This window comes from Nothoprocta perdicaria, unplaced genomic scaffold, assembly GCF_003342845.1.
Source record: "Nothoprocta perdicaria isolate Ctin4 unplaced genomic scaffold, notPer1 scaffold_50, whole genome shotgun sequence".
Lineage (NCBI taxonomy): Eukaryota > Metazoa > Chordata > Aves > Tinamiformes > Tinamidae > Nothoprocta > Nothoprocta perdicaria.
This window is the reverse complement of record NW_020455755.1, coordinates 926,971-951,420: the sequence shown is the minus strand read 5'-3', so window position 1 is coordinate 951,420 and position 24,450 is coordinate 926,971. Positions and strand designations below refer to the sequence as shown.

Below are 24,450 nucleotides of genomic sequence, written 5' to 3'. Positions count from 1 at the left end.
GGGGCGGAGCGCGCGGGAAGGGCCGTGCGCAGCGCGCCGCCCGGCCCCGAGGCGGGAATCGCGGCCAGGGACCCAGGCGCCACCAAGAGCCCCCGAGGCCGCACTGGGGCCGCGCGTGCTGCTGAACACGGAGCTCGCACCGGGCTCAGAGCCTCTCAGAGCTCATGTAAGACCCAGCACAGTCCATCACTTCACACCTAAGTGGAACAGAGACAAACTCGTCTTAAATAGAAATTCACAAGTTTTAGCTTTACTTATCTCTGTGTAATCTGCCCAGATTCACCCGGCAAGGAGAGATCCAGGGATCCAGGAGAGATCTCTGCCACCATCCTGGGAAAAACATACACAGGATATACGTGAACCATGGCCTGAGACAGTGGCAGGATGTTAGCTTTCGGGGCACCCGTCTTGGGGACACACCACCCGCAGGCTGCCGAACGCGCGGCTTGGCCGCCATCAGCCTCTGAAATGCAAATGGCTCCAGACAAACACGAAGCCGCCTGGGCTTATTGCTCATCAGGGCAAAGGAGGGCGGCGGGCACCCGGCGCGGCTCAGATGCTCCCTCGTGGCGCGCGGCGCTGCCGGGCCGTGAGCTCCATGCCAGTGGAGCCCTGGCCGCGGCTGCAGGACGGTTTGAAAGGAAGAGATCATTTTGGGGAAAGCCGAGGCGCCCGCGTGCACTGTGCCTGCCGGGGAGGCCGCCCCGGCGCCGCAGCAGCTCCAAGGTTGCGGCGGCTCCAGGTCAGCGGCCCGCGAGGCGGCTCCGCCACGACAGGCGCTCGGCTCCGCTTAGGCTGCAGTGCCACCTGCCGCCATGCCGGCCCGAGCGGGCTGACTTCCCAGCACCGGGACCCTCTGCGGCGAAACCTTGAGCTAAACATGGGAAACCAGGAAAACCTGGGAGCCTGGGGCAGCGCTCCGCTGCAGCTGCATGTCCCCAGGCCAGGGGTGCCACCACCAGCCCCAACTTCCCTGTCACCTCCCGCCCTCCTCCTGCCCTCCCCAGCCACCTGTGCCCATTCCCGCTGGCCGCTTCCCCTCCTTTCCATTCACCCGCACACCTGCAAGAAGCCAAGTGCTTTCCTGCTGCTCTGGGGTGGGAGCCACAGCCGGGGGAGCTGCTCCTGGCATCTAGGGACACTGTGGGATGGGGGAGCAGGAAGGCAGACCGGGAATTCCCATTTACTTCCCCACGTTGTTTTAGCGGTGTCAACGCTGTAGGAGCAAGTGTCCGCTGCTGAACGCTGCCTGCATCGTCCTGCCTTCCCCGCTCGGCAGGCAAGGCAGGAGCCGCCTGCTCCCACGTGCATCAACGGGGGACACGGTGCAGGCGCGAGGCTTCCATAGGAGGAGCGACACACACAGAGCGGAGGCAGCCTGAGGACACGGTGCCCACGGGGCGCGAGGCTGCCCCGGCACCGCCTCTGCCTCCGCTCCCGCAGCCGAGCGGAGCACCGAGGCCGCTGCCTCCTTAGCATGGAGGTGAAGTCGCTGACGGAGGCGGCACCTGGCCAGGCCGGCCGAGCCGCTGGGATGGAGGGGTGTCCCAGAGCCGAGGGACGGGCAGCCTCCTGGCAGCTCTAGGGCAGTGTTTCCATCTCCTGCACCAGAACCACGAGGGTGCCCTGCAGCCCCGACACGTTTCACCCGGGAGAGTGTGCCCAGGGCTCTGCCCTTCCAAGGAGGGCTCCCACCTTCAGGGTGCTCCCATTCCAGGGTAAAGTCACCCAGCTTCAACCTTCCAGCGCACGAGCGTGGCAGCAAAGCACTTTTCCCAGGTTGCAAGGTCAATTAATTCCAAAACAGTCTCAACAGTCTTTGAATAACAGTCCTTAGACTACAGCTTTATAACAATTACTCATTTTACGAATAAATCCAGTCTTCAGATCTTCCACAAAATTTGAAGAAATCCCGGGAGTTTGGAAACCTGTTCTCCCTGCATCAGGACCATCTCTCGCCTGCGTATCCCTCTGCACTCCCTTCCCAACCCTGCATGACAGGAGGTTTGGAAATGAAGGCTCTTAGGCAGCATAGTTGATTAAGACGGCTTAAAATTCGAGCTTTAATTGAAATGGAAAGAAACATTCCAAGAGGATATATGTTTTATAGATCTGAGTTACCAAATTTTGTTTTCATTGGACATTATTGCAAACATGAACATTAAATCATAAGTGCCGAATAGGAGAAAACTCAAATAAGGATATAATCATACTATATAGTTAAGGGATCGGACCAAATGCTTTTGTAGGCAACTATCCAGATGTGTGGTGCACTGACACGTTAGCTCATAAGATGTAAAGATATCCCTGAATTCACTCAATTTATTTTTTTTTCTGGGGACTGACTACATCAACAGTCTCCTGACCAGTGTCTTCTCTGCCAGCCAACAAATCCCGGTTCAATACACATCTAAAATGATATACACTAGAGGGGCATGTGTTTAATAGTATTGTCAGTTTAAATTACTTGAGCAAAAATTTAAATTCCTTACGATAGAAATCTAAAAAGGAGCAAAAAAAAAAAAAAAAAGAAAGAAAATTGAGAACACCACTGCAATATTAATGCCAAATTGTTACTTTTTTTTTTAAACATATCTGTACAGCGACATAGCAAAGAATGCAGTGATCACAATTCAAACCAGACAGCAGTCTAAGGGAATGCTAATCCTGTATACAGCAGATCAGAAACACTCCCACCTTCAGATGCTCCAAATATGTCAGCTACCCTAACGCACTCCAAACCAGTTGTACCTACGTAGGACATTTTGGTGTGAAAAAGTTTCTGTAAAGTTCCCTTTGTTTCCAGTGTTTTTCTTGTACAAAATATTACAATGATTTTTTATATATTTACAGACTTGCACAGCTAGAAAAATACAAATTACAATTGGGCTTGGCAATCAGTTCTTTTCTTTAAATACAGGATTTGGAAGGCAGATTTCAGAGCAATAGCTGTAGTGGTAACATATCCTGCACTGAGCAGCTTTCCTCCTCAAGCAGCTCAAGCCTAGAGAGCAGAACTGCGGCGAGACGGGGGCCACGGCAAGTGCAATGAGTGCAGCCCCTCTGCCCCCGGCGGCAGGGAGGCCCCCGAGGGACGCAGGGTGGGCAGGCTGGTGCACAGTACGGAGAGATTCATAAACTGAACATTCAGCTCATTAACATCCATTGGTTTCACAGGCAGAGCCTGTGCTAAAAAAGGACAGCCAATGTAGCTTGTAGGAGAAGCAGACATTGAGTTCATGGGGTATTATACATAATGAACAGACATGCAACCACAGGTAACATTTCAGGAGCATTTGCTTCAAGCAAGCCCCAAGGTTTTAAGTTTTTTTCCTTTTTCTTTTTTCCTTTTTTTTTTTTTTTTTTTTTTTTTTTTTGAGAAGAGGCCAGGGAGAATTTTTTGCTTTAAAGCTACAGTATCTCTCATTATGGCTTTTAACACCCCGCCTTTCACTGAGATGAGGTAAGTGTTTCTAGCGAAATGGTAACAGTTGAGCAAAACAAGTTTCAATGGACCGCAAAACTTTGTACACAGGTGTAAACAGTTCTCCCAAAAGGGGTTGCCAAACCGAATTGTAACAGTGCAAAAAAAGGGATTTTATTTTGTTAGAAAAGGTTGTTGAGGCATCTCGGACATTGCTAGTAGCTGTCAATCCACTGAGCAAATCCTCTTTCCACCAGAGCTCTGTTTATCGACACCACCTAAAGGGAAGGGTGGAAAGACAGAGGTGAAGAGACCGTGAGGCAGTCGCACCCCCAAGCTCCTAACGCCCCACGGGCGCACGGGCACTGCCGGGCACGGTGCAGGACCCACCTCGTCACCCAGCATGCTCCACAGCTGGATCAGCGGCAGCCCCGTGGCACTATCGTAGTTCGTCACCTGCAAAGGCAGCAGACACCGAGTCAGGGGCAGCGGGCCCGGGCCGAGCCGCAGGACACGGGCAGCAATGCAGGGGGGACAGCGCGCGACGGGGTGGGACACACTCCAGCAGGTCTGCTCTGCTCCCTCCGTCTGCGCCAGCACCCCCTTCCCTGCCCCCACCAAGTCTGCCTCTGTCCTCACCTTCTTTAGAGCCACACGCAGCCGCAAGGAAACTATCCGCCTGCTCCCAGCACTGAGATTTTTCTTCAAGATCCCAGCCCAGCAACTAGGCTTAGAGGCCCGGGCTTTGTTACGATAACAGTAGCAGATAACGAGCACAGAAAAAAAAAACAGCCAGGCTTTTGCAGACAGCTCTCACGTACCTGTGCCAGCAGAGCTGTCCCTCTGGTCATCTCACTAACAGCTGTGTCAGCTTCTGATGAAAAATGATCCTCATCTTTGAAAAGAAAAGAATATCAGAAAACAAATGAGACATTCACTGGCTTTAAAGACCAGATGGGACTATTAAGCTAATCTTGTCTGACCTCCTACATAAGTTAGGCCAGAGAACCTCACCCACTCTTGCCGTAGGCATTTGCGGGAACCAGTCTATTAGGCCGAAGACCACACAAGAATTATGCCTGCTGTGCTGCTGAAGGGAAAGGACCAAGTGCTTTTCAAGCTGCTAGCAGAGTTAATGTGATCACAAGTGGCTGGTGAATTAGCAGGCTTTAGAGACACAAGAGCATTCTTCTGCAGCACCTTTGAGCTGCCATTAATGCTGCAATCCTTAATAAGCTGAGCTGAGAGGCTGCAGGACTTTGCTGACCCTGCTCAGAGAGCAATATTGCAGAGGGGCTCCCAAAGCAGCCGCGGCGCCAGCTGGCCCCCAGCTGTGCCCAGAGGTTCCACATGCTGCCCATGGGCTGGGGCTGAGCCTGAGCCCCGCGTGGCACCCGCTCCACAAAATCCTCTGCCCAGCCAGGAGGGCTGCAACCTGCGCAGCGAGAGAGAGACGGGACACCAGAGTGCTTCTGTTTTGGAGGCAACTGGCTTATTTCCAGCCAAATAGCTCCTCCTCTGCGTTTCCCCTGAGACTGTCCCTGCAAATGTGTAAACTTCTGATGCCTCCCCAAATACTGAGGGAGGCGGAACACTGAACTCTGCTAGGAACAGCTTAAACTTCATCATCCATCTACAGTTTTGGCAGGGGCTGCAGCAGCTGGAGCCCTGCCAGCCCCACAAGTGCCAGTGATGAAACCTAGTTCCTGAAACTCACCCCTGCAGCACCCAAAAGGACAATTTTTTAGACCTAAACATCTTCAACAAGACCAGAAAAAGCAGGGAGTCTTTCTAGGCAGTGTCTGACAGTTTCTAGAGCTTGGAGGGTATTTTTTTTAGAACACCAAACTGCACACAGCAGCCACTCCAGCAGGACCAGGCTGAAGTGGCAGTGCCGCTCTAGCAGATTAAGGCTGTTTGCATCTGTTTATTTACAGATGCTCAACAACAGAAGGCAGCAAAATAGTTACAGCTACTTCTGTTATGTCCTGCCAATTCTGGCAGCTTGCTCTTTAGGAGAACATAATTCATTTTCTCTTCCATGTAGGAGAAAGCCTGGACGTTTATCATCTTCGCCCTGGCGTCAAACTGGTTGTGCCATGCTAGCACAGAGATGAATAAAGCACGTTTTTTCTAATCCTGGCTCTAGCCACCTCAGAGGCTGCACTTGCAATAGCAGGGGGAAGGTTAGGCAGAATCACTGCTCGTACACAGCTGGCAGAGTGTCTCGAGAGCTCCATACCTGGAAGTGGCACCACGTTGTCTAGCAAGACCTCTGCTCCTTGGAAAGGTAGTGTTACAAAATCAGACCTTAAAGAGAAGAGAGTCAACCTGAATAAAACATAGCTTTAAAACCGCTTCTGTATTCTCTAGCACTGATTAATCAGTTGACCTAAAAGGAGTTAATTTTTAAATTGACAGCTGTCAAGAATCAGTCAAGCTTTCAACAGCCACAATGAATTCTGTGATTAGCACTGGGCTCAGAATACCACAGTCCCCCAAAAAAAGCCATCAGGAGCTTGCTGCGTTCCCGAGGAAACCGCACCCGCTGCTGGGGTGAACCATTCCAGGGCTTCCAATTCAGTGCTGCAAACCCCTACGTGATTCAAACCATACAGCTCAAGCTAGATATGGCCTCAAGCCATGGAAGAGGAGCTGGAGACCTGATTTGTCTGAGTGTGTCAACTTTCACTCTGTCATATCCTCCATAGTCCACATATCTGATCTCCACTTCATTACTCTCTTTGAAGTAGCCAACAACTTGAGCTCTCCACCATGCCCCATCCAGACCTGGAGCCGCGCAGATAACACCAACTGCAAAGCACAACAAGAAAGATTCACTGTTAGGGAGTTGTGGAGAGCAGCACTTTAAGCATTGGCAGCACTGCAAAACTGTCTATAGAGAATCCAAATCACATTCTCACACACCAGGCAGCTTTTGAAGCCCAGCTCAGGGCAGTCAGGCTTTTGCATGACCCTCACAGACATCCCACAATGAGCAATTTATGAGCTGCTACGTGACTTGCCTTTTACAGGTGTTGGGAGGGTTGGAATCCCAGGTTGGGTATAGCAGACATACATCTGCTGGTCCAGGCTCCGCAGGACATGGAAGGTGGGGTGCGTGTGCTGCTGCACGAACATGTGCCCTGCGTTGATCTGGTTGACCACGATCACTTCTACCGTGACACCATCTGGGAGCAGCAGCTGTCACCAGCAAGAGGGAGGTTCATTAGTGGTTATTGCCTCCCTGGCCTCACTCACACTACACACACGCACCTTCCTGGCTTCCAACAGCAGCCCCCGGTGTGAAAGCCCTGGCACTCTACCACTGGGTACATCACTTCCAAAAGGCTCTTTGGAGTCACGACCAGAAAGCGGCTCAGTGCGACTCTCTGATCTTCCAAAGGAGATCAGATTTGGGGAAGAGCCCATCTCTTGCACAAGCGGATCATCAGCACAGAGCAAGCTTATTTACCCAACGGATCCGTGAGCAGTAATGCAGGCCAAGTCAGGCTGCACTATAACCGCAGCACAACTTGCTGGGATTCCCTGCCCTCAGCACTTCTCACATCAAGGTAAGTTTTGCAGGGACTGTTCAAATTAAGATTCTGTTGCAGAAGTCTCTTCTGAAGATAATTTTCCTTGGCCACCAGAGAGCCGCCGTTCTGGGGAACTTCTCAGAACTTAAGGCATTACTGTGCTCAGAATGCATCTTAAAGGCCTTCTGTTTCACAGCATAAATCCACTTTCCCAGAACAAAGCCTGATTTAACACCCATGGAGACAGTTACATGCACAGTTACTTCAACAGATTCTAGATGCACAATGCAAGTAAAGGAATGCTTCTAAATATACAGGAAGGAAAAAAAAAGTGTAAGAACTCTTCTGGGAAACACTGACATAGAAACCTCCTCTGAGTGAAATTAAGTATCTTAAAATAGTAAAACATTAAGACTAGTTCCAGGATATCTGGACAATAATGGTAATGAAAACTGATCACAGCAACATTTGGATCACACATCAAGCAGCCCTTAAGCAACGCAGGCAGACAATCCACTTGGCTGCAAACTGAAGCCTCATTTCCTCAGGCAAACGCGTCTGCCTACAGGCAGAAACCTATTAGGCCAGGTGTGCAACCACAAGAAATTAAGCCAGGTCTGGCAGAGCATTCTGCTGCAATCCCAGCTCAGGCAGAAAGGCAAAGGGAGTGAACAGCAGGTGGATAAACACTGACCAGGGGTGGTTACACATCCGCTGGGCAACACAGAAGAAGCACATGAAGCAAAAGACTTGTTCTGAGGGAATGGGCCCTGCCTGGAAAGGGGCCGCAGGGGCCCCGCCTGCCGTGATGCCCTCGCCAGCGAGAGCCTCCATCCCAGGAGCCGCACAGCCAGCGAGCCGGACTCACCCAGGAGGTCATAGGGAGAGGATGAAACATCAGCGAAGGGGGAGGCGGAGCATAGATGTTGGTGAGACTGAGCTCCTTGAACTTCTTACCAATCAGACTCAGCGCCTTGTCTACGTGATGCTGGGATCCTGGAAAACAAACAACCCCAAACATCCACCAGTGTGGCACAGACAAGTGGGGCCAGGACACGGGTCCAGGCCCTGGCCACAGCACCACAGCTACCAGGAGCATTCTGGACTACACGGGCAGCTTAAAAGCTTTAACAGACTGACCAGGCAACCAGATGGTGGGACCCCCATGTGCACTTAAAGGCTGACAGTCCCCAGCTTCAACAGCTGTAGCATCTGGTACCAACCCACTTAACAGACTGCACTGATATTTTTTCAGCCACATTTAGTCCATCAGGCTCCCCAGGTCACACTAGCAGAAGCTGCTCAAGGAGGTTTCCTTTGATACACATCCCATAGGCCCTGAACTGATCCGGCAGAGCTCTGGTTAAAGTAAACCAGGGAAGTTAAAAATTCACTCTAACCTCCAGTACAGTGGGTTCACATGCCAGGACATAGGTGATTTGGCATCTACCACTACTGTAACAGCACTGTCCTTGAGCAGAAACATTTTTTTAAGCACTAGACTTGAAGCCACCAAGCTTGTTTAAATTCCTTGTCTCTCTCATTAAGGGCCCCCAAGCTTGATACAAGACCAAGAATACAGAGACATCTCACCTTCTATGTGGCAAATCTGGAAGTCCTGGGTATAAGGTAGTGTTGAGATATATATTTTGGCACCAGATGTTTGCTTCAGGTAGCTCACGTACCTTCCTTGTTTGCCAATCAAGCGGCCAACTAAGTGCTTTATGAAAGACAGAAGTAAGCAACAGTTAGCAAGAGAAATGCACCTCTAACACCGCTATTCCCACACTGTCTGTTCTTGCACAAGCTAACTAGACTGGAACAGGATTACACAAATTCATGGGACAGGAAACGAGGCTGTCGTGCTTGTTAAACTACAGAGCCCTTGGACTACTCAGTGCAGGGCAGCAAGGACATCTCTGCTTTCTCTTATCTCTTTCACTGGCATCTGCCACTGTCAGGGACCAAGTACCAGAGCAGAATGGCTGGGCCCAAGTTGGGATAGACAATCCCACCTGATTTAGAGGTAGCTATGTGGGGGAAACAGCGACAGCTGTCTTTACTAAGCAGTGGAACATACTCTGCTACTGCAGATCTGCTTCCCTGGCCTGTGCTTTGCTGTCCCCAAGTGTTTGCTACACCTCCTCACTGGGCACAGGGCATCCAAGCGCTCCAGGCAGCTTGCTCATCCTTCTGGGAGCTGCTATCTTATGTCAACAGCTGCCAGCGTTCAGGTCTGCACAGGAGCAGAGCTCCCAGAGCATGTTGTGCATGGCGGGCACGCGTGCTTTTGCATGTATGAAAGAGGGAAGAATGGATGAATAGAGACAGTCCTAAAAATAGGCTCTCACTCAACACAAAGGGAAGGAAGCGCACTACAAAAAGATAGAGGTGCAGCAGCACCTTCCAGAATAACTCAGATCAGCATTCAGCCTGTGAAACACAGCCCCCTACAGAACAGGAAAGGAGAAGAAAAATCACCTGCTCTAAGTAATAGTGTAACCTCAGAGCCTCCGGAATGCTTCCAGAGCATCAGACTAAGACAGGGGGGTACAAGATAAGGGAAACAATGAGTTTAACCCGCGCTGTGACCCTGGGCACAGCCCTTCCACACCTTTTGTGTGCAGGTCTGCACAGGCTCATTTCTGCTGAGTTCTAATGAGATAAATGCCTAAATCTGTTGATCTGCTTGGCAGGGCGCTGAGCCAGCAGCGGACCGCGACAAGCACCGGAGCGCTACGCGGGGCAGGGCAGCATGCGCGGCCGGGCAGGCGGCTCGTTACCTTTGGAACCTCTATTTCCCAGATAGTGAGCTCGGACTTGCTGGCTTCTCCTCCTGGCTTGGAGTTCTGGCGCGTCTCCATCTTCCCCAGGGCACAGCCACTGTCCACGGAGTCCATGCTATTTACATCCGACCCTACGAAACACACGCATAGCACAGTGTTCAAACAACTTGCAGTCAACCCAGTTACTAGACACAAGGCTAAGAAAACATCTCACTTCACAGGAAGGCTACGCTGAGTTTCGCCTAGGCTTTCACACAGGACGACCGTGGGTGCAGCTTTGTGCTTCAAACAGCACGGAACCTTGTCACACAGCCTCCTTCAAACTTCCTTTGGTTTCTGGAGAAAGACTTAAGCATCAGGAAGAAGCCCAGATTCAGGAGACAGGGCTCTACACAGGGAAGGACAAGCAACCTCTTCACCCGGTGCCATGGCACGGATGCCTGCCGGGACTGGGGCAGCAGAGCAGTGCTGAGGCCCCTAAGTGCCAGGGGTGCCCACTACTAGCAGAGGTTGGAGGTTGCCTCTTGCCCCAATTTCTTACACACCTCAAGAAGCAATGTGCCAGAGCTGAGCTATGCTTGGTTTTCAAACCTGCCGCCAGCACCAGGGACATTCCTGCCTGGGAAAGGCAAGAACTGAAACACTTTCCTTCTGAGGTACAGCCAGCACATCACACAGTTGCTCTTTCCTCCAGATTAACCAGGAGGAGCAGGAAGACCCTCGCTTGCTTGTAAGCATTCAGACCATGCAGTGCAAGACCAGCGAGACAAATGAGCCCAAGAGCTGCTTTACAAAGCTAGTCACATCTCAACTAGTCACGCAGCAAAGGCACTTCCCAAGCCAAAGGCTGACAGCAGAGCCGCTGGGCCCAGCCCTGCTAAGGAGGACGACTGAACCTCAGTGTGAGCAGGGCGGTCACGGGGCGCCCTCCCCAGCAGCCACGTCCGCAGCTCTCTCCCTGCCCTCCGGCTGCCTTCGTGCAGAGAGCTGCTCACCAGAAGGGCTCCAGCACACACTCTTACATCTCCCCAGCACACCGGCACTCACAGCAAAGCAAAACCACTTGCTTCCTTTATGTACTGCCACTAGTGAGGCCATTTCAAGGAGTTCATCCCAAACACTTGACAATCCCAATCCTCACTTTTCGCAAGCAGCAGCACCCCCACTACTCTGCAGCAATTACAAGAGACATCCTGTCATTAAAAGCTGTTGGCACCATGGGATCCTACAAAGGACATTAACATCCAAGGTCGCACGGGTCAATACGCATTCAGACAGCTTCTGTTCTGCCAGGCACACACCATGCAGCATCTAGAAGGCAAAAGCAATGCAACAAGACAGATGGAGGAACTTCATGAACATTGTTCCCTGTTGAGATTTCTAGCCATGCTCCTACCCTTTCAAGCAAAAAGCCTTCAGGGTTATTGGTCTGCAACCAACTGATTTTATCACAATTCATCAGAGCACTTCCCAGATTCATGCAGTAGCATCTCAGAAACCTGCCCTACAGCCTCCCTTCAGCAGCAGCCCATAAAGAGAGAAAAGAACCTAGTGCCTACCAGGGGCAGCCTGAACTGAAGCAGAAGTGATCTGTGTTAGCGGGTCTCAAACCAGCAAGGTGCTCAACAGCCTGACCTTCATCCCGACACGCTCCATTTCACCACAGAACTCAAGCACATAGTTAACTTCCAGCAACAAGCGTCATGCCGAGAGCAGCCAGGCTGTTCACCCCTTTCCATCACAACCTAAAAATCACCTAGCTAGCACTGGATCCCGTAGAAATGGGAGCTCTGGCAGCAAATGCTTGTGTTAGTTACATCCACCTAAACATCAACAGCAAGGATTCATATGCTGGGCAAAGTCTGACACAAAGAGAATGTATTCAGTTATGGCATTGTGAATCAGAGGTGTTACAGCACATAAACCCCTTGCTCCTCGTGTTTTTTGCAGGAGGCTTTTCACACCCCTTACCTCCTGAATGATCTCCGTCTGTCTCTGCTGTCCAGTTACTCTCGTGACGCAAGTCTGAACTATCTTCTTTCAACATCCCATTACTGTACAGCACTTGACTGTCTTCGGGTAGCTTCGGAGTAGGAGGTTTTTCGCTGGGTACTGAGCTCTGCTCAGCAGATGTGTCTTGGGTTGCAGATGTGCTCAGTGAGTCCAAATGCTCACCTGATGTGCCAGACAGCATTGTGTTTTGCAGTGGGTCCTCAATGCTCGTCCCATCTTCGGATGCACATGTGCTGCACCCAGAGTCCTCCATAACCACATGAGACTCTCCCAGGGACCCTCCATGGGACGCAATAGGAGTCCGAGCAACTCCTGGAGACCCACTGTGCACACAGTTCTTTACCTGACGCTCTTCTGGGTCTCCCTGAACTGGGCTGGATAATCGGCCGTGTGTTAAATGGCTGGAATATGTCACACACTGATTGTGTTCCTCTGGTTGAGGGGATGTGGGTACCACTGGCTCACCTGCAGTAGCAACGTGCGTGTCCCCTGCCCTCGGCTCCCCTGCAAGCAGCTGAGCGGGGGCAGCAGCGCTTGCCCTTTCCAGGGGCGGCTCAGCGCGGCTGGCCGCAGCCTGGCAGATCCGGCTAGACACGTCACTTACAGAACCAGACAGCACTTCCTCCGTTGCTGCCAAAATGACCTTGGAAATGATCTGTATTGCTACTTGCTCAATTTTCTCAACTTCTTCTTTGTCTAAACCTACTCCTTCAATCCTCTCATCTCCTTTTGGCTGAGTGTCCTCCTGACACACAGGCACACTACTGTCAATCGACTCAGACATTTCTTCTTCCCTGGACGGCTCCAAACAGGTAGACTTCATACAACTATCTGATAACATCCCAACTGCGGAATCCCTGTGACTTGCTACAGCTTCAACTTCATTACCGTGAAAGGCTAGTGGGGTACTGGCTTCCTTTTCCAATCCCAAATGGAGGGCTGTCACAGAGCCAGGATCTGCTAGCACAGTTTCTGGCATCTGGTTTTCCTTAGGGGGCTTAAACAAAGAATCATTGGATTGCTCTGCATTGCTGACCTCCTCCAAGATTCCCGAAGATTCTCGTGTCAGCGTCACCAATGCTGATGGCCGCTGACCTTCAGTTGCAGCAGAGCTCGAATCCTGTTGGGGGCTGATCACAGCGCTGCTGTGACACTGGGCACTCTTCGAGACCAGAGGGAGGAACACGCAAGCAGGGACGCTGCTTTCATCTTGAGAGTCTGTTCTTTCCAGTTTTTCACTGTCGTCCTCAAGGGTGCTGGGCTGGATGGTCGTTACTGCTGGGGCTGGAAGGTCCTGCGAGAAGTCTAACCTCTCGTGAGTCTGACGCAGAGGAGAGGGCGCCGTCGACCCTGCTGACAGCACGGAGGCCGAGGCTTCATTCTCCAGGCATTGCTCTTCCAAGGAGACAGGCAGTCCTCGAGGAGCATGCGCTTCTGCTGGGGGTGAGGAACCGTTCACAGGCGGTTCTACCTGCCGCTCTTCTGCCACGGCCACTGCTCGTCGGTCATGATTGTTTCCGTGCTCCTTTTTACGGGAAAAGAACCACCACCAGCCAAGAAGTGCCAGCACTCCAGGTAGGGCAAATGGGAAGTAGGTGCGGAAATGTAAAGCCATTTTACAGAGCCTCAGCAATTACACCTAGAAGGGGGAATGGAAAGAGAAAGTGTTAAAATAACAAAGTCAACAGAACAAGCTAAAACTCAGGCTATTTCTATTATTGTGGACAAGATTCTTTTCCAGACACTGTTTAAATTGGCGTCTCTACTCTGTGAGGAGCCCACAGACCCAGACCCTTACCAAGGAATAGGGATACCCAGCACATCTCCCTGCTACGCTTATCCGGGCAAATAGGAAAAATGACTCAGGAAGAGACTTCTCCCTGCCCAGAAAGCTAACCCCAGACAACGGATATCAAAAGAACCAGCTGGATGTGACCACCATATCCCACCCGAGCGGCCTGGCTGGACAAGGGATAATTACACTTCCCAGTTGTGGAAAGATGCCAGGGGACACCACTACAGAAGGCTTTGCAGGACTCGCTCCTAAGCACAAATGCCTGGGACATCTATGAAACCTGACCCCAATGGTTAAGTGGCTGGGACAGAGGAACAAGATTTGCAAGCTTTTATGTGGCTACAGGGAGTGAGTTAAACTGAAAATTATCTTCAAGTGCAGGCCTTCCCAAGGAATTTGGCTACCAAGCAGTGTGCCAAGGACTGGAGGAACATCCTGTGCTCACAGATGCAGCTATTGGATACAAGAAAACCCACTGCAAGATGATTTCAGGGCCTTGTGAAGCACATAAAACGTCTGGCTCAAATATTGTCTGAAAGAGCCACTCAAAGATGCCTAAACTACAGGTTCCAAAGTCAGGACTGCAAGAGTAGCAATCATTTGGTGACTGAACTAAGAAGTAAATGAGATGTGTGCATTTCTAGGGCTAACAGAGACACAGGGCAAGTACTTGAACCAAAATCTGGAACTAAGAACCAGAGAGGAAGTGAACTCACTTCAGGAAGAAGCATCACTGTAAGGTAGGACACCCCTTAACTTCAGCTGCTTGGATTTCCCAGGGCCTTTACAGGTCTGAGAGCAGCAAGCAAGACTTGCTTTGCAGACCACTTGTCTGCCCTCCCATGGAGGTTCATGTTCCTCCCTCGAAGTCTGAGCTCTCCTCATGGGCTTTCCCACACCTGCTGCCAAACCCCTCTGCAGCTAAGTCAAGCTCAGCTCCAAACACATCCCCCTTTCAAGCTCTCGGCCTCGCAGTGGATTACCCTTAAGCTGCACAGCACAGGTTAGGAATGAACGCGCACAAGGAAGCCAATCTCCTGCACACTGACTTAGGTGCTGCAGCAAGTGTACGTATGCTTCAAAAGACATCACTCACAGCAAGAGCTGCCCAGGCCTCTCAGTGCTGACTGCAAGTCAGCACATTGGTGCTTTAGCAAAAGGTGCTAGCGAAAAGGCCAGCCTTCCCTCGTCATGAGGAGACAAGCCCTTCCAACCTTGTTAAAGGCTGCCCACAGCTCGTTCTGTGAGCACTTCCAGCAGGAATCGCCAGTCCAGCTGAAGGAGAAGCAAGGAGGACCGAAACCAGAGCCAGGCTCTTGGCTGAGCGATGGCTATTTTGGCTGCTGCAGGCTCGCGGTCCATCAGACGGAGTGCAGGCGAAGCGCCTCCTCGCGCCCTGGCGCCAAGGGAGCCGCGGCTCACGGAGCGCGCTATTCCGGGCCCCGCGCCGCAGCGACATGACCTTGAAGCTTGCTTACACCCATCTCAATCACAGCCCTGATACCATCGTTAACAGGACAGGCAGGAAGAGATAATGCAGTCAGGACTGTATCGGCAGGAGACATCACTGGAGATCGGGAGGTTGCTTGTTGTTTCGAGGCAGCTACTGATAAATGGAGAGTCTCTTGCCTTTGAATGGCTGGCTAAAGCCGCGGCATCAAGAAGCTGTTAACGTTCAGCCGCTGTTTGGAAACAAAGCACCGTGACTTGGTGGCTGCAGGCTCTACATGCTCTTTGGGCACGTTGCCATGAACCTGGGGGAGCACCTGCCCAGGAAATGGCCCTGGAAGAAGGCAACAGGTAGGGCTGTCCGAACGGCTCGGGAAGGGGAGCCCGGGTTCGGGAGCGGGGCCCGCACTGGAGACCTGCGCCTCAGCCTGGGGGCAGAGGCCAGGGCCCCGCGGGCCTCGAGGGGCCGCCCCGGCGCCCGTGCTGCTCACCCGCAGCGCCGCTCTGCTGTGCTCAGAATCCGGGGCATGCATGCTTCTGACACGCTGACAGGAGCCCCTTAATTGCAGTTTCAGTCCTTTCTTAACGAGGGCTCTGAGGGCTCTGCGGGCTTTCGGCACCACGGTGGCTCAGGAGCGCGCTTTCATGTCTATAAATAGAGCGGCAGGCAACGCGGCAGAGCGCTCCGCCTCGCCGCGCAGCACCACGCTGCCGTCGTAAAGGCAGGTCCCATCAGGGATCAATTCCAGCACAAGATCAAGAGGCTGCACCATGCGAGGGGCTCAAGCATCGCCTGCTCTGGGCTCGGCCAGGGCACCTGCTCTCCCAGGGAAAGCCCTGCGATGGGGCCACAGAGACGACGGCCCCGCAGCCCTCCCCACGGCGCAGCCGGAGCTGCTCCCTGCCCAGCGCCACCGGCTGCTCTGAGCGGCACAGCCAACGTAAGCGACGCCGGCGGCTCCCGCATCCACGCGCGCTGGGAGCACCGGCGCTGCGAGCGGCCGCAGTGCTGGCAAAGGAGCCCCGCACTCCAGCGGGAGCCGCTTCCAACCTCGCCTCCAGCTAACAACCCTAATCCCCTTCCTCCCCTCCTGACAGAGGGGAAGAGTGCTCTGCAATCCACTTGGGACGCTGGCGGGAGACAGTGGAGACCAACAGCCCCACGGGACGCACAGCTCCTGCACAAGCAACCCACAAGAGCAGCCTGCAACGTAGCCAAGGAATGAGCTCCATGCTCCCTAGCTTGACTTCCACCCAGCACTCCAGAATCGGGACTGAACAGTAACAGAATGGGGACACATTCACCTCTTATTTGAATTGTGACCAAGTGCCACTTTTTCTTTCAGTTGCAAAGTAACTGCTCTCTCAGCATCCCTGGGATGAGTCTTAGTGCTTAGAAGAGACGGGAACTGTGCTACAACATCTAAAATACACCGATTTCGCTGCAGCAGGAGCCATTTGGATGGAGGTCCTGTTGTTAAGGCAGCTCCAAAGCGTGTTCCAATCCAAGCTTACTGCATGGCAGCTGTGACCCCCGACTTCTGAAAGTCAGAAGCTGCTGCTTGTGTTTAGTACGAGCGCGGAGCCATCCCATCACTGCTGAGAAACCCGTGTGCCACTGTGCTCCCTGCTTGCCAGCCTCCCTCGTGCGAGAGCTGCACCGCAGCACACGGCTAACCAGACCCCCAGCTCCCCAGAAACACCTCACTGCCGAGTGTTTACAACTCTCATTTTCACTGAGCAGCACTTAAAGCAAAGCACAACGTGCCTGAAGCGCTCACACTACTATGGACTCCTCTCCAAACAGGCCTCAAAACGTCTGCCAATGGGTGACAAAAATAAGGATTGTTTTTAGCAGATAGCGAAGTCATAGAAATGGGAACCACCCGCTGGAAAAGAGTATTATCAATTTCCTGTTTAGAAGCATAATATTTCTTGCACAAGAGAGCACAATCAAGTCAGTCTGTCAGCTATGCTTAGTCTGCCTCAGCCGGAAAAAACTCTTGTTATCAAAGCAAGCACTTGGAGCGCAGCTCCCAAATAAAACTGCCATGAAAACCGGGGCCCTGAGGGAGCTGATCAGATGTTAGCTGGGGGAGAAAAGCAGCACAGGCCTCCCTCAGGCTCAAGCGGAGCACCCAAATCGCAGATACTCCAGTATTCACTCCAGACGTCTCCCCCCCCCAAGCCGCATTCCCGCCATCCCGCAGCTTCCATGGAGCTGTCTCCGGCTCCAGCCTTGCTTCCCTGCCGAACAGCCGAGACAAGGAGAGAAACAAGCGGCGGGAACAGACGCACAGGCCTTTCCTGCTCACTCCCAGATCGGATTGACAGCAGACACCATTTAAGAAATCTGCACACATCTCCAGCGCCCCATGAATGGGATATCCGTGTAGTTCTGCACAGGAAATTGCATTCTGCATTTACTGGACAGTCGCACCTGATTTCTTCTACAAATCAAAGTCACTTCCAGACTGCCAGGTAACAGACTTGCTAGGGAAAACAAACTTTTGGTTAATGGCAACATTTGAATTCCTCCTCATGTGAAGTTTTAGCATTTAAAAAGAACAGTTCTTTTGTTCTTTGTATACAGCAGTAACTGGGATTGATTTTTAAGCCCGGTAAAGGATGAAGGCTGCACACTGCTACGAGCAAAGGTTCACAGGGACGCGGCGCGCACAAAGGCACTTTGCGGCCTTGCTGGTGCTCAGCTGCTGCACACTTGAGTTCAGGGTAATTAAGGCAGAGCCGCCCCACAAGCAGTCTCACAGGCCAGCCACAAACCCAAATTAAAGCAGCTCCCAAGTCCATTCCCAGCAAGCTTCCCTGATTAAACAGACAACCCTATTATTATCCCGTTCCCCATTAAGTGGCACCAACAGTACAAACAATAGTCGCACAGTCCTAATGTGCAGGGAGACAGGAGTAGGATGCTCTGCAGAGGGACAGACCTATCTCCAAACTCTTCCGCCTGCTAGGCTTTAAGAATCAGTTCAAACACGGGGATAATTTAAGATCAAGAACTCCACTCCTCAGTGATACTCAGATCATAGTGGGAATTGTTGCTTTAGCTGACTGCTCCTTGTGGAACCAGTTTAACTTCACGTTCTTAATTTGTCTACTTTCAGCAAGAGCTGCACTGCGCTACTGGTGCCCCTGTTCAATGGGAACTCCACATCCCTCCTCCTGTCCGCTCGGAAAGGAGGACAAGGCACGTGCTCTGCACGAGATGCCAGCAGGCATCGCACAGCGCGGGTCGGCTAGGTGACAGCCAGCACCAACAAACACCTCCCTAAACAAACACCATGGGCAGAATTTGTGGCAGCGTGATGTTAGCGTGCCAGCTGCGGCGCCATTCCGATGGGATCCCTGGAAGACGGCCCATTTCCAACACGCTCCAGTGAAGGGTGCCCCAAAGGGAGGCTGCGACGGGCAACACACTCCAACGGCTGCTGCGAGAGCCCTGGCAAAGCCCACCCCGTGCAGGGCCAAGAGCAGCAGGCACCTCTGCCCAGTGTCACTCCGACACCTGAGCAGGAGCGCGGGGTAGGGAACACAGCCTGGGATTTCTTGCCGGCGGCAGAGCACCAAACGGCACCCCGGCAAACCCCAGGGCCTGCAGCAGCGTCGCCCGGACGGGGTGTGCAGCCTGGGCACTGCGGCGGCGGGCGGCAAAGCGCAGCCCTTCCCGCGCCTCGCGGCTTGCTTGCCGGAGCCCGGAGCGGTGAGCAGCGCCACAAGCCGCCCTGCGCTCCCCGGCACGCAGGGCCCAGCTCTCCCGCACCAAAAATAGAAGCAGGCGCCTGGCTCGCGCGCCGCCCCTTCCATTTCCCAAGGGCATTTCAGGAATCTCCAGCAAGCATCACACCTTCCCTCACGGCCGCGCTGCAGAGCTGCAGCCACGACACGAGCCTTGCCCACCTTGCCCAGTAACCCCCACGGGAGGCCGGGATGGGACTGGGGCAGCAAGGGATTAGGGGTCACTAAAACCACGCTCTGACCTGACTTACACAAAATTCCCAATAAGGAAGGTGGAAGGTGAGTGCAATGAGAGTGCAAATGCCTACTGGCCTACCCTGGAAAATCTGAGAACAGAAAACTCGCTCCCCTTGCTCGCGCTAGGGCCCCAGAGCAGCACTTCAAGGCACCCTGTTTCCCTGGCCAGGACAAACAGCCCTGCAGTGCAGACATCCTTATAAGGCCAGAAACACTCGCAGTGCCAGGCCGGCCGACTCCTTCCAAAGGTCCGAGCAGTGACACCGGCACCCCATCCCCACAACTCTCAGCGCCTTCTGCACACGGCAAGGGGTCCGATCCACGGGCAATGCCACGTTGAGGACAGCTCCTAAGGAATGGAGTCCCGGGAGCCCCGCGGCACCAGCAGATCCCAGCTCACAACGTGCCCCCGCTTCTATGAGGACGCTCCGGGAAGCTGCCTCAGGCCAGGGAACAGCCATGGCTGGACGCAACACCGGCTGCAGGGCACAGAGCCGGCGAGCGGCTGGGCTGGAAGCTCAGCTCCCACAGCAAGGCCGCGATGCCTCCCTACAAACCCTACGGTCAGTGATACGGCACTCGGGAAATAAATACTATCTGGGTGAAAGAGAACTGGACAAGGCTGGCACAGGCAAACTAAATGGGACCACGTGGACTCTTAAAATTTTCCATGCCAAAAATAACCAGCAGCACATGCTCTGCCTTATAGGAAGCATAAGAACAGGAGTTGACAAAAACCTACAGGACCAGAGCTCTCATTGGTAAGATTTGGAAAGGAGAGATCCGGTAAAGAAACATGCATGAGGAGACCCCCTGCACACGTCCTGGTGGGGTGATTGCCACTGCAGACCCTCTGAGGAGCCTCCTCACCTGCCCAGGAGGCAGAAGGGCCACAGAGGGACTGCGGGGTCTTCAGCCCCCCGGCGAACTGCCTCCTGCTTAGGCTCAAGCGCACGTTGCCCCACGCGACAGCCTGCGCCCCACGCGACAGCAGGGCTGCACCCCTCTCCTCGAGCCCTCCTCTCGCTCTGCCTCAGCATCCACGACGCCCGGCGTTCCCACGCTTTCCTTCCAGTGCATCCGGCAGTGCCACTGTCACCCACAGGTGACCGCGCAAAAGTCGTGACGCCCAAAGACGGGGATGAGCCAGGCAGGCAAGACCGCAAATTGGAGCGGGCTCATTTTGAAGTGGAGGGAACAGATACGTTTCTCTGTAGTTAGCTAATTAAAGATCAGAGTTCTGTAGTAATTCCTGTTTCAAATACCAGTATCAGAAGACAAGAAGGGCAAGAGATACTCCCTAAGCTGCACCCCCTGCTCACAGCTCAGTTAGCACAGCTCACAAAGCAGTCTCCTCTGTGCATTAAAATGGTTAGTAAAATCACTCCATACTCTTAAAATATATAATAATTGATAGTCCTATTTGCAGACGGGTAAAGTGTGACCGAAAGCTGAAAGAGCTGGTTGTTGTAGCCACCAAAGCAGGGCTCTGGAACAAGAAACACTACCAAGACCAGGCTGCCTCTTATCTCCAAGATAAGAGCTGCTTTCCAAGCAGTCGGCTCCAGCCATGTCCCTACAACTCCCTGCCTGCCTCTGCAGCTGAAGCTGCTCTGCTGACAGCCCTGCTCTACCAACACCGCATTTAAAGTCTCTGCCCCTCCGCGCTTTCTCCCACGTCGGCACTAAGGACAGGCCCAGCAGCACTCCAGAACCCAGCACTACGCGCACCACACGCATCAGGACAAGCCCCGCACCTCATCACTCCCGCTGGCAGAAGCCACAGGTTACTCTTTGTAATTAACATTAACCCTCTCAGGTTATCAAGCTCCTTCCTGCACTTTGTCTCTTATTACCTTCCTGCTCCCATTGTTTCATTATTTATAGTTTCCTCAACGAGGCCGACGTCCCCACACGTCCCCTGTTATGGAGGCAGGCAGGACACGTTTCTCGCCACCTTACCCGCAGTTATCTCCGACTGTGCAGCGCGTCCCATGGCCCAGAGCACCCGCTGCTGCTTCTCCTTTGATGACCCCTCACCAAGGGATCTGCACAAAAGTACCTCGCTCCTCACGTGCCAGGGACCTGCTGGGACTTTTACTCTATCATTCCTTGTGTAATTTCATCTAGCTTGAAGAACAAGACAATAATAACTTTCTAGAATTCCTGAACCAATCCAGATGCAATACTTCTACTTTGTATTTCATTCTGCACTGATGAAACAAAAGCAGCCCTTGCTATTGCAGACGTTGTCTGAACTTGTGTCCTCTAAGTGCAGCCTGTAAATGAAAATTTATGCAAGCAACTAAATCAAATGCCTGGCATCTGCACTGGATCCACAAAATATGCATACACAACACCCAAACGCAGAGACTAAACTAAGCAAAGCCTTCCACTACACCCCGCCCACAAGGTAAAAACAGAGATGGGAGTTTTCAAGAACCAAGAGTGAGGTTTACACCACAACACTGATACGGCTCTAACAGATAGTGAGAACAGAGGCAGTGTCGAGACCAAACAGGTACCGGAGAGCAGCACTGAGACCTGCTCACTATGCTCACTGTGCCCAGCACCCAGACCTTGATAAACAGCTTCTCAAAACAAAAGCTGGACTAGACTTAAACAGCAAAGCTAAAACAGTGCTGTTCAGCTGAACCACTGCACACAGAGCCTGCCTTGCTGAAAATAAACTGCAGAAGCGCAGAGAGGACAAGGCTGCAGAGCACTGAGAAACAAGCACCTGGTCCTCTGTGCTAGAAAGGACAGCAAAGGTTTCACCAAGAGACATCCGGAGCGACCGAGAAGGAAGATAACTTGCGCACGTTAACACGCTCGCTACAACAAGTTATACAAGAGACCTACCCAGAGAGGCAGGCCCTGCTCGGCGCCTACAGCCTGGCCTGAATCTCCCCAGGGGCTGTTCCCATGCACACGAGGGCTGCCGCAGCGAGGCCTGCAGGCTGCCTCGGCAGCCCTATTCCAAAAGCCAAGTCAGAGGTCTCTCAAAAGGAAAGCTCTCAAAAAGCACACATTAAGGGATCATCCCAGAGTCACACTGACTTGAAAGGATGACAGAACAGAAACGGGAACAGAAAATAGGTCCTCCACCTAAAGGCAGGAGCCCTTCCTTTCCACCTGGCAGAACACAGTGCAATTAGTTACACTCAGCTTGGAATATTTTAGGGAAATGGTGCATGCATTTGTCTTCTGCCCCCCTGAACACCACAAACTCTCCCAAACCCTGAGTTTCCACAGGAAAAGGACCACAAGTGCAAACTCACAACAAAAGCAGCTCTGATTTAAGGAAGGGGAGATCTGCAGTATTTTGGCACTGAAGTTACCAGAGATGCAAACTCCAATCCTTGTTCCAGGGACTTCAAATCACCAGTTCACAGATTCACCCCTCTATGCAAAGTTAAGGCCCCCAGCACAAGAGACACGTGGAGATCAGGAGCTTTTGCCAGGAACTGCTGCTATTTATACGCAGGGAGTCAAACCGCAGCTGAGGGCAAGTGCATCGTCCACATTGCCAGGTGGCAGCAGAGGTCAAAGGCAATTCCACCCAGCGTCTCCTCAGGCCCATCAGCAGCCATCGGTCAGCAGAAGAATTACTTAAAATGGCCTTTTTCTGCCATAGCTCTGCCAATGGTGACGTGCAGACCCCACAGTTTCCACCTAGGGTACAAAACGCAGCTGCAGCAGCAGCAGCAAAGTTGCACAGAAATTGCACAGGAAACAATTATAAAGCAGAGCTGCCGCAAGCAGGCTGCAAAGCAGTGAGTGACATACCTCCTCCTGGGATCCCTGGGAGAAGCAAATTCAGCAGCCTCAATTTCCAGGAGTATTAAGCACCTGCTGAATAAAACAGCTTCTCACAAGCATTTCAGACTGGCTGCCTGAAGTTACTAATCACTTCACAACATTTAACCGAGCCATTTGTGTGAAGAGTTCCTCATGAGCACTATAGTTAGAAAGCACAATTTTAAGAAGGCTAGTCATTAGATCTGAAACATTAAATAACTGAAAGTAATTAATGTTTATTAATTACTTCTAGGTGTTGCTAAGGGCACCTGAGGATACCAATCCTGATTTTACTGCAGTCTCCATGGACACCAAAAATACTTTAATTTGCCTCACATCAGTTAAGTGTAGATGGAAGACGAGTGGGGTATGTTGCTTTTAAAGTATTAAGCTCTCCAGACAAGTGCAACCAGTGCACAAGCCACCTTTGCTTCACATATCCCTAAGGCCACAGCACAAGAGTCTGAGCCTGTCAAGGCCCTGCTTCTGGCTCCAAACAGCTCTGGCCACAACAACCCTCAACATCAAAGCCCCGTCCCAGCCAAGTCCGGTGAGTATCTGTGGGATCGGCAACCCAAGCAGCGTGGATGCAAAGTACAGGTGCCTTCATCTGTGCTGGGGGCGGCACAGGGAGTCACTGCGCTCTACCTCCAGGCTTTGGAGAGTGTCTAGGCTAAAGCCCTGGCTTTCAAGGCAGTTCAGGAAGGAGCAGGAGAAACTTAGAGCATGAGCATCCCAAAACAGAAGCCGTGCCACCAGCACACGAGCGCTGCCGAAAGTGAGGTCACGAGACGGGCAGCCCGGCAAACCTACCGCCTGTCGTGGGGTTCTGCAGGTTTTCTCCTCCCTTTTAACTTCCTAAAAAGTCTGGACTTCCTTCAGTGCCTAGAGCAGCGGGTGGGCACGTGCACGCAAGCCAACTAACCAAGAACTAATTGTGCCATCGAGATGCATCTGCCCAAGTGCAGGAACTGTTTTTTCCCAGAAAGCGTCGTACGCACGCTGGGATCACGAGAGGAAGGCAGCGGAGCTGCTGAGGGCGGCAGGGCCGCTCACCCTGCACTCGGGCCGCTTGCCACACAGCAAGGTGCCCACACGGTGAGGGGACCGGGGCGCCCGCCCAGCTCCCCACGCCGCGAGCGGGACCCCCGCACCCCTTGGGGTCGCCGAGCGCCCGCGAGCACCGCGGCCCCGCACGGCCGATCACTCGCAGGCACAAAGCAAACAGCAGGAAAGTAAAGTTACCTTCTCCTGCTACCACCTTCCCCAGCAACCAGCCATTTCCTTTCACCTGAGACAAAGTCCACAGCACTCCCGATAACAGGCGCAGGTGCGAGCGGCGGCCTCGGGAAGGCAGCGCGGCCCTGCAAAGCACAAGGTCACAGTTACGGGCACCCGGGACGCCCCTCGCCGCCGCACGGCGGCTGCCAGCACCGGGCGCCGCGCTCGCGGCCCGCGCTCCGCCGGTTCAGCGGCAGCACGAGGCGTGCGGGAGCGGGGCCCCGCGCGGGGAGCCCGGCCTTCATTTCCCTCCTGTCCCGGGGACAGACAACGAGCCAAACGAGGAGGTTTCAGGCGCGGGGAGAGGCGCAGCCGCCGCGGGGCTCGCGCGGGCGGCGCTGACCTTGGGCGGCGCGCTCAGGGCGC

At 53.0% G+C, this 24,450-nt stretch overlaps 1 protein-coding gene across 2 annotated transcripts; it reads right to left on the bottom strand.

Annotated features, from left to right (window-relative positions):
• Positions 1–3,410: 3,410 nt before the first annotated feature.
• On the bottom strand, positions 3,411–24,161 carry AKAP1 (A-kinase anchoring protein 1). Of its 2 annotated transcripts, none has more exons than XM_026047799.1 (11): positions 24,049–24,161; positions 11,721–13,401; positions 9,747–9,880; positions 8,557–8,683; positions 7,832–7,959; positions 6,451–6,628; positions 6,088–6,238; positions 5,667–5,734; positions 4,246–4,319; positions 3,815–3,880; positions 3,411–3,702 (listed from the first exon to the last, which is right to left on the bottom strand). In XM_026047799.1, the coding sequence occupies exons 2-11, from the start codon at positions 13,375–13,377 to the stop codon at positions 3,640–3,642; spliced, it is 2,646 nt and encodes an 881-aa protein (XP_025903584.1). In that variant the 5' UTR covers positions 13,378–13,401; positions 24,049–24,161; the 3' UTR covers positions 3,411–3,639. The 2 variants fall into 2 exon arrangements, with proteins under 2 accessions (XP_025903584.1, XP_025903585.1); XM_026047800.1 differs by lacking the exon at positions 24,049–24,161 and adding an exon at positions 20,965–21,005.
• Positions 24,162–24,450: the final 289 nt, after the last annotated feature.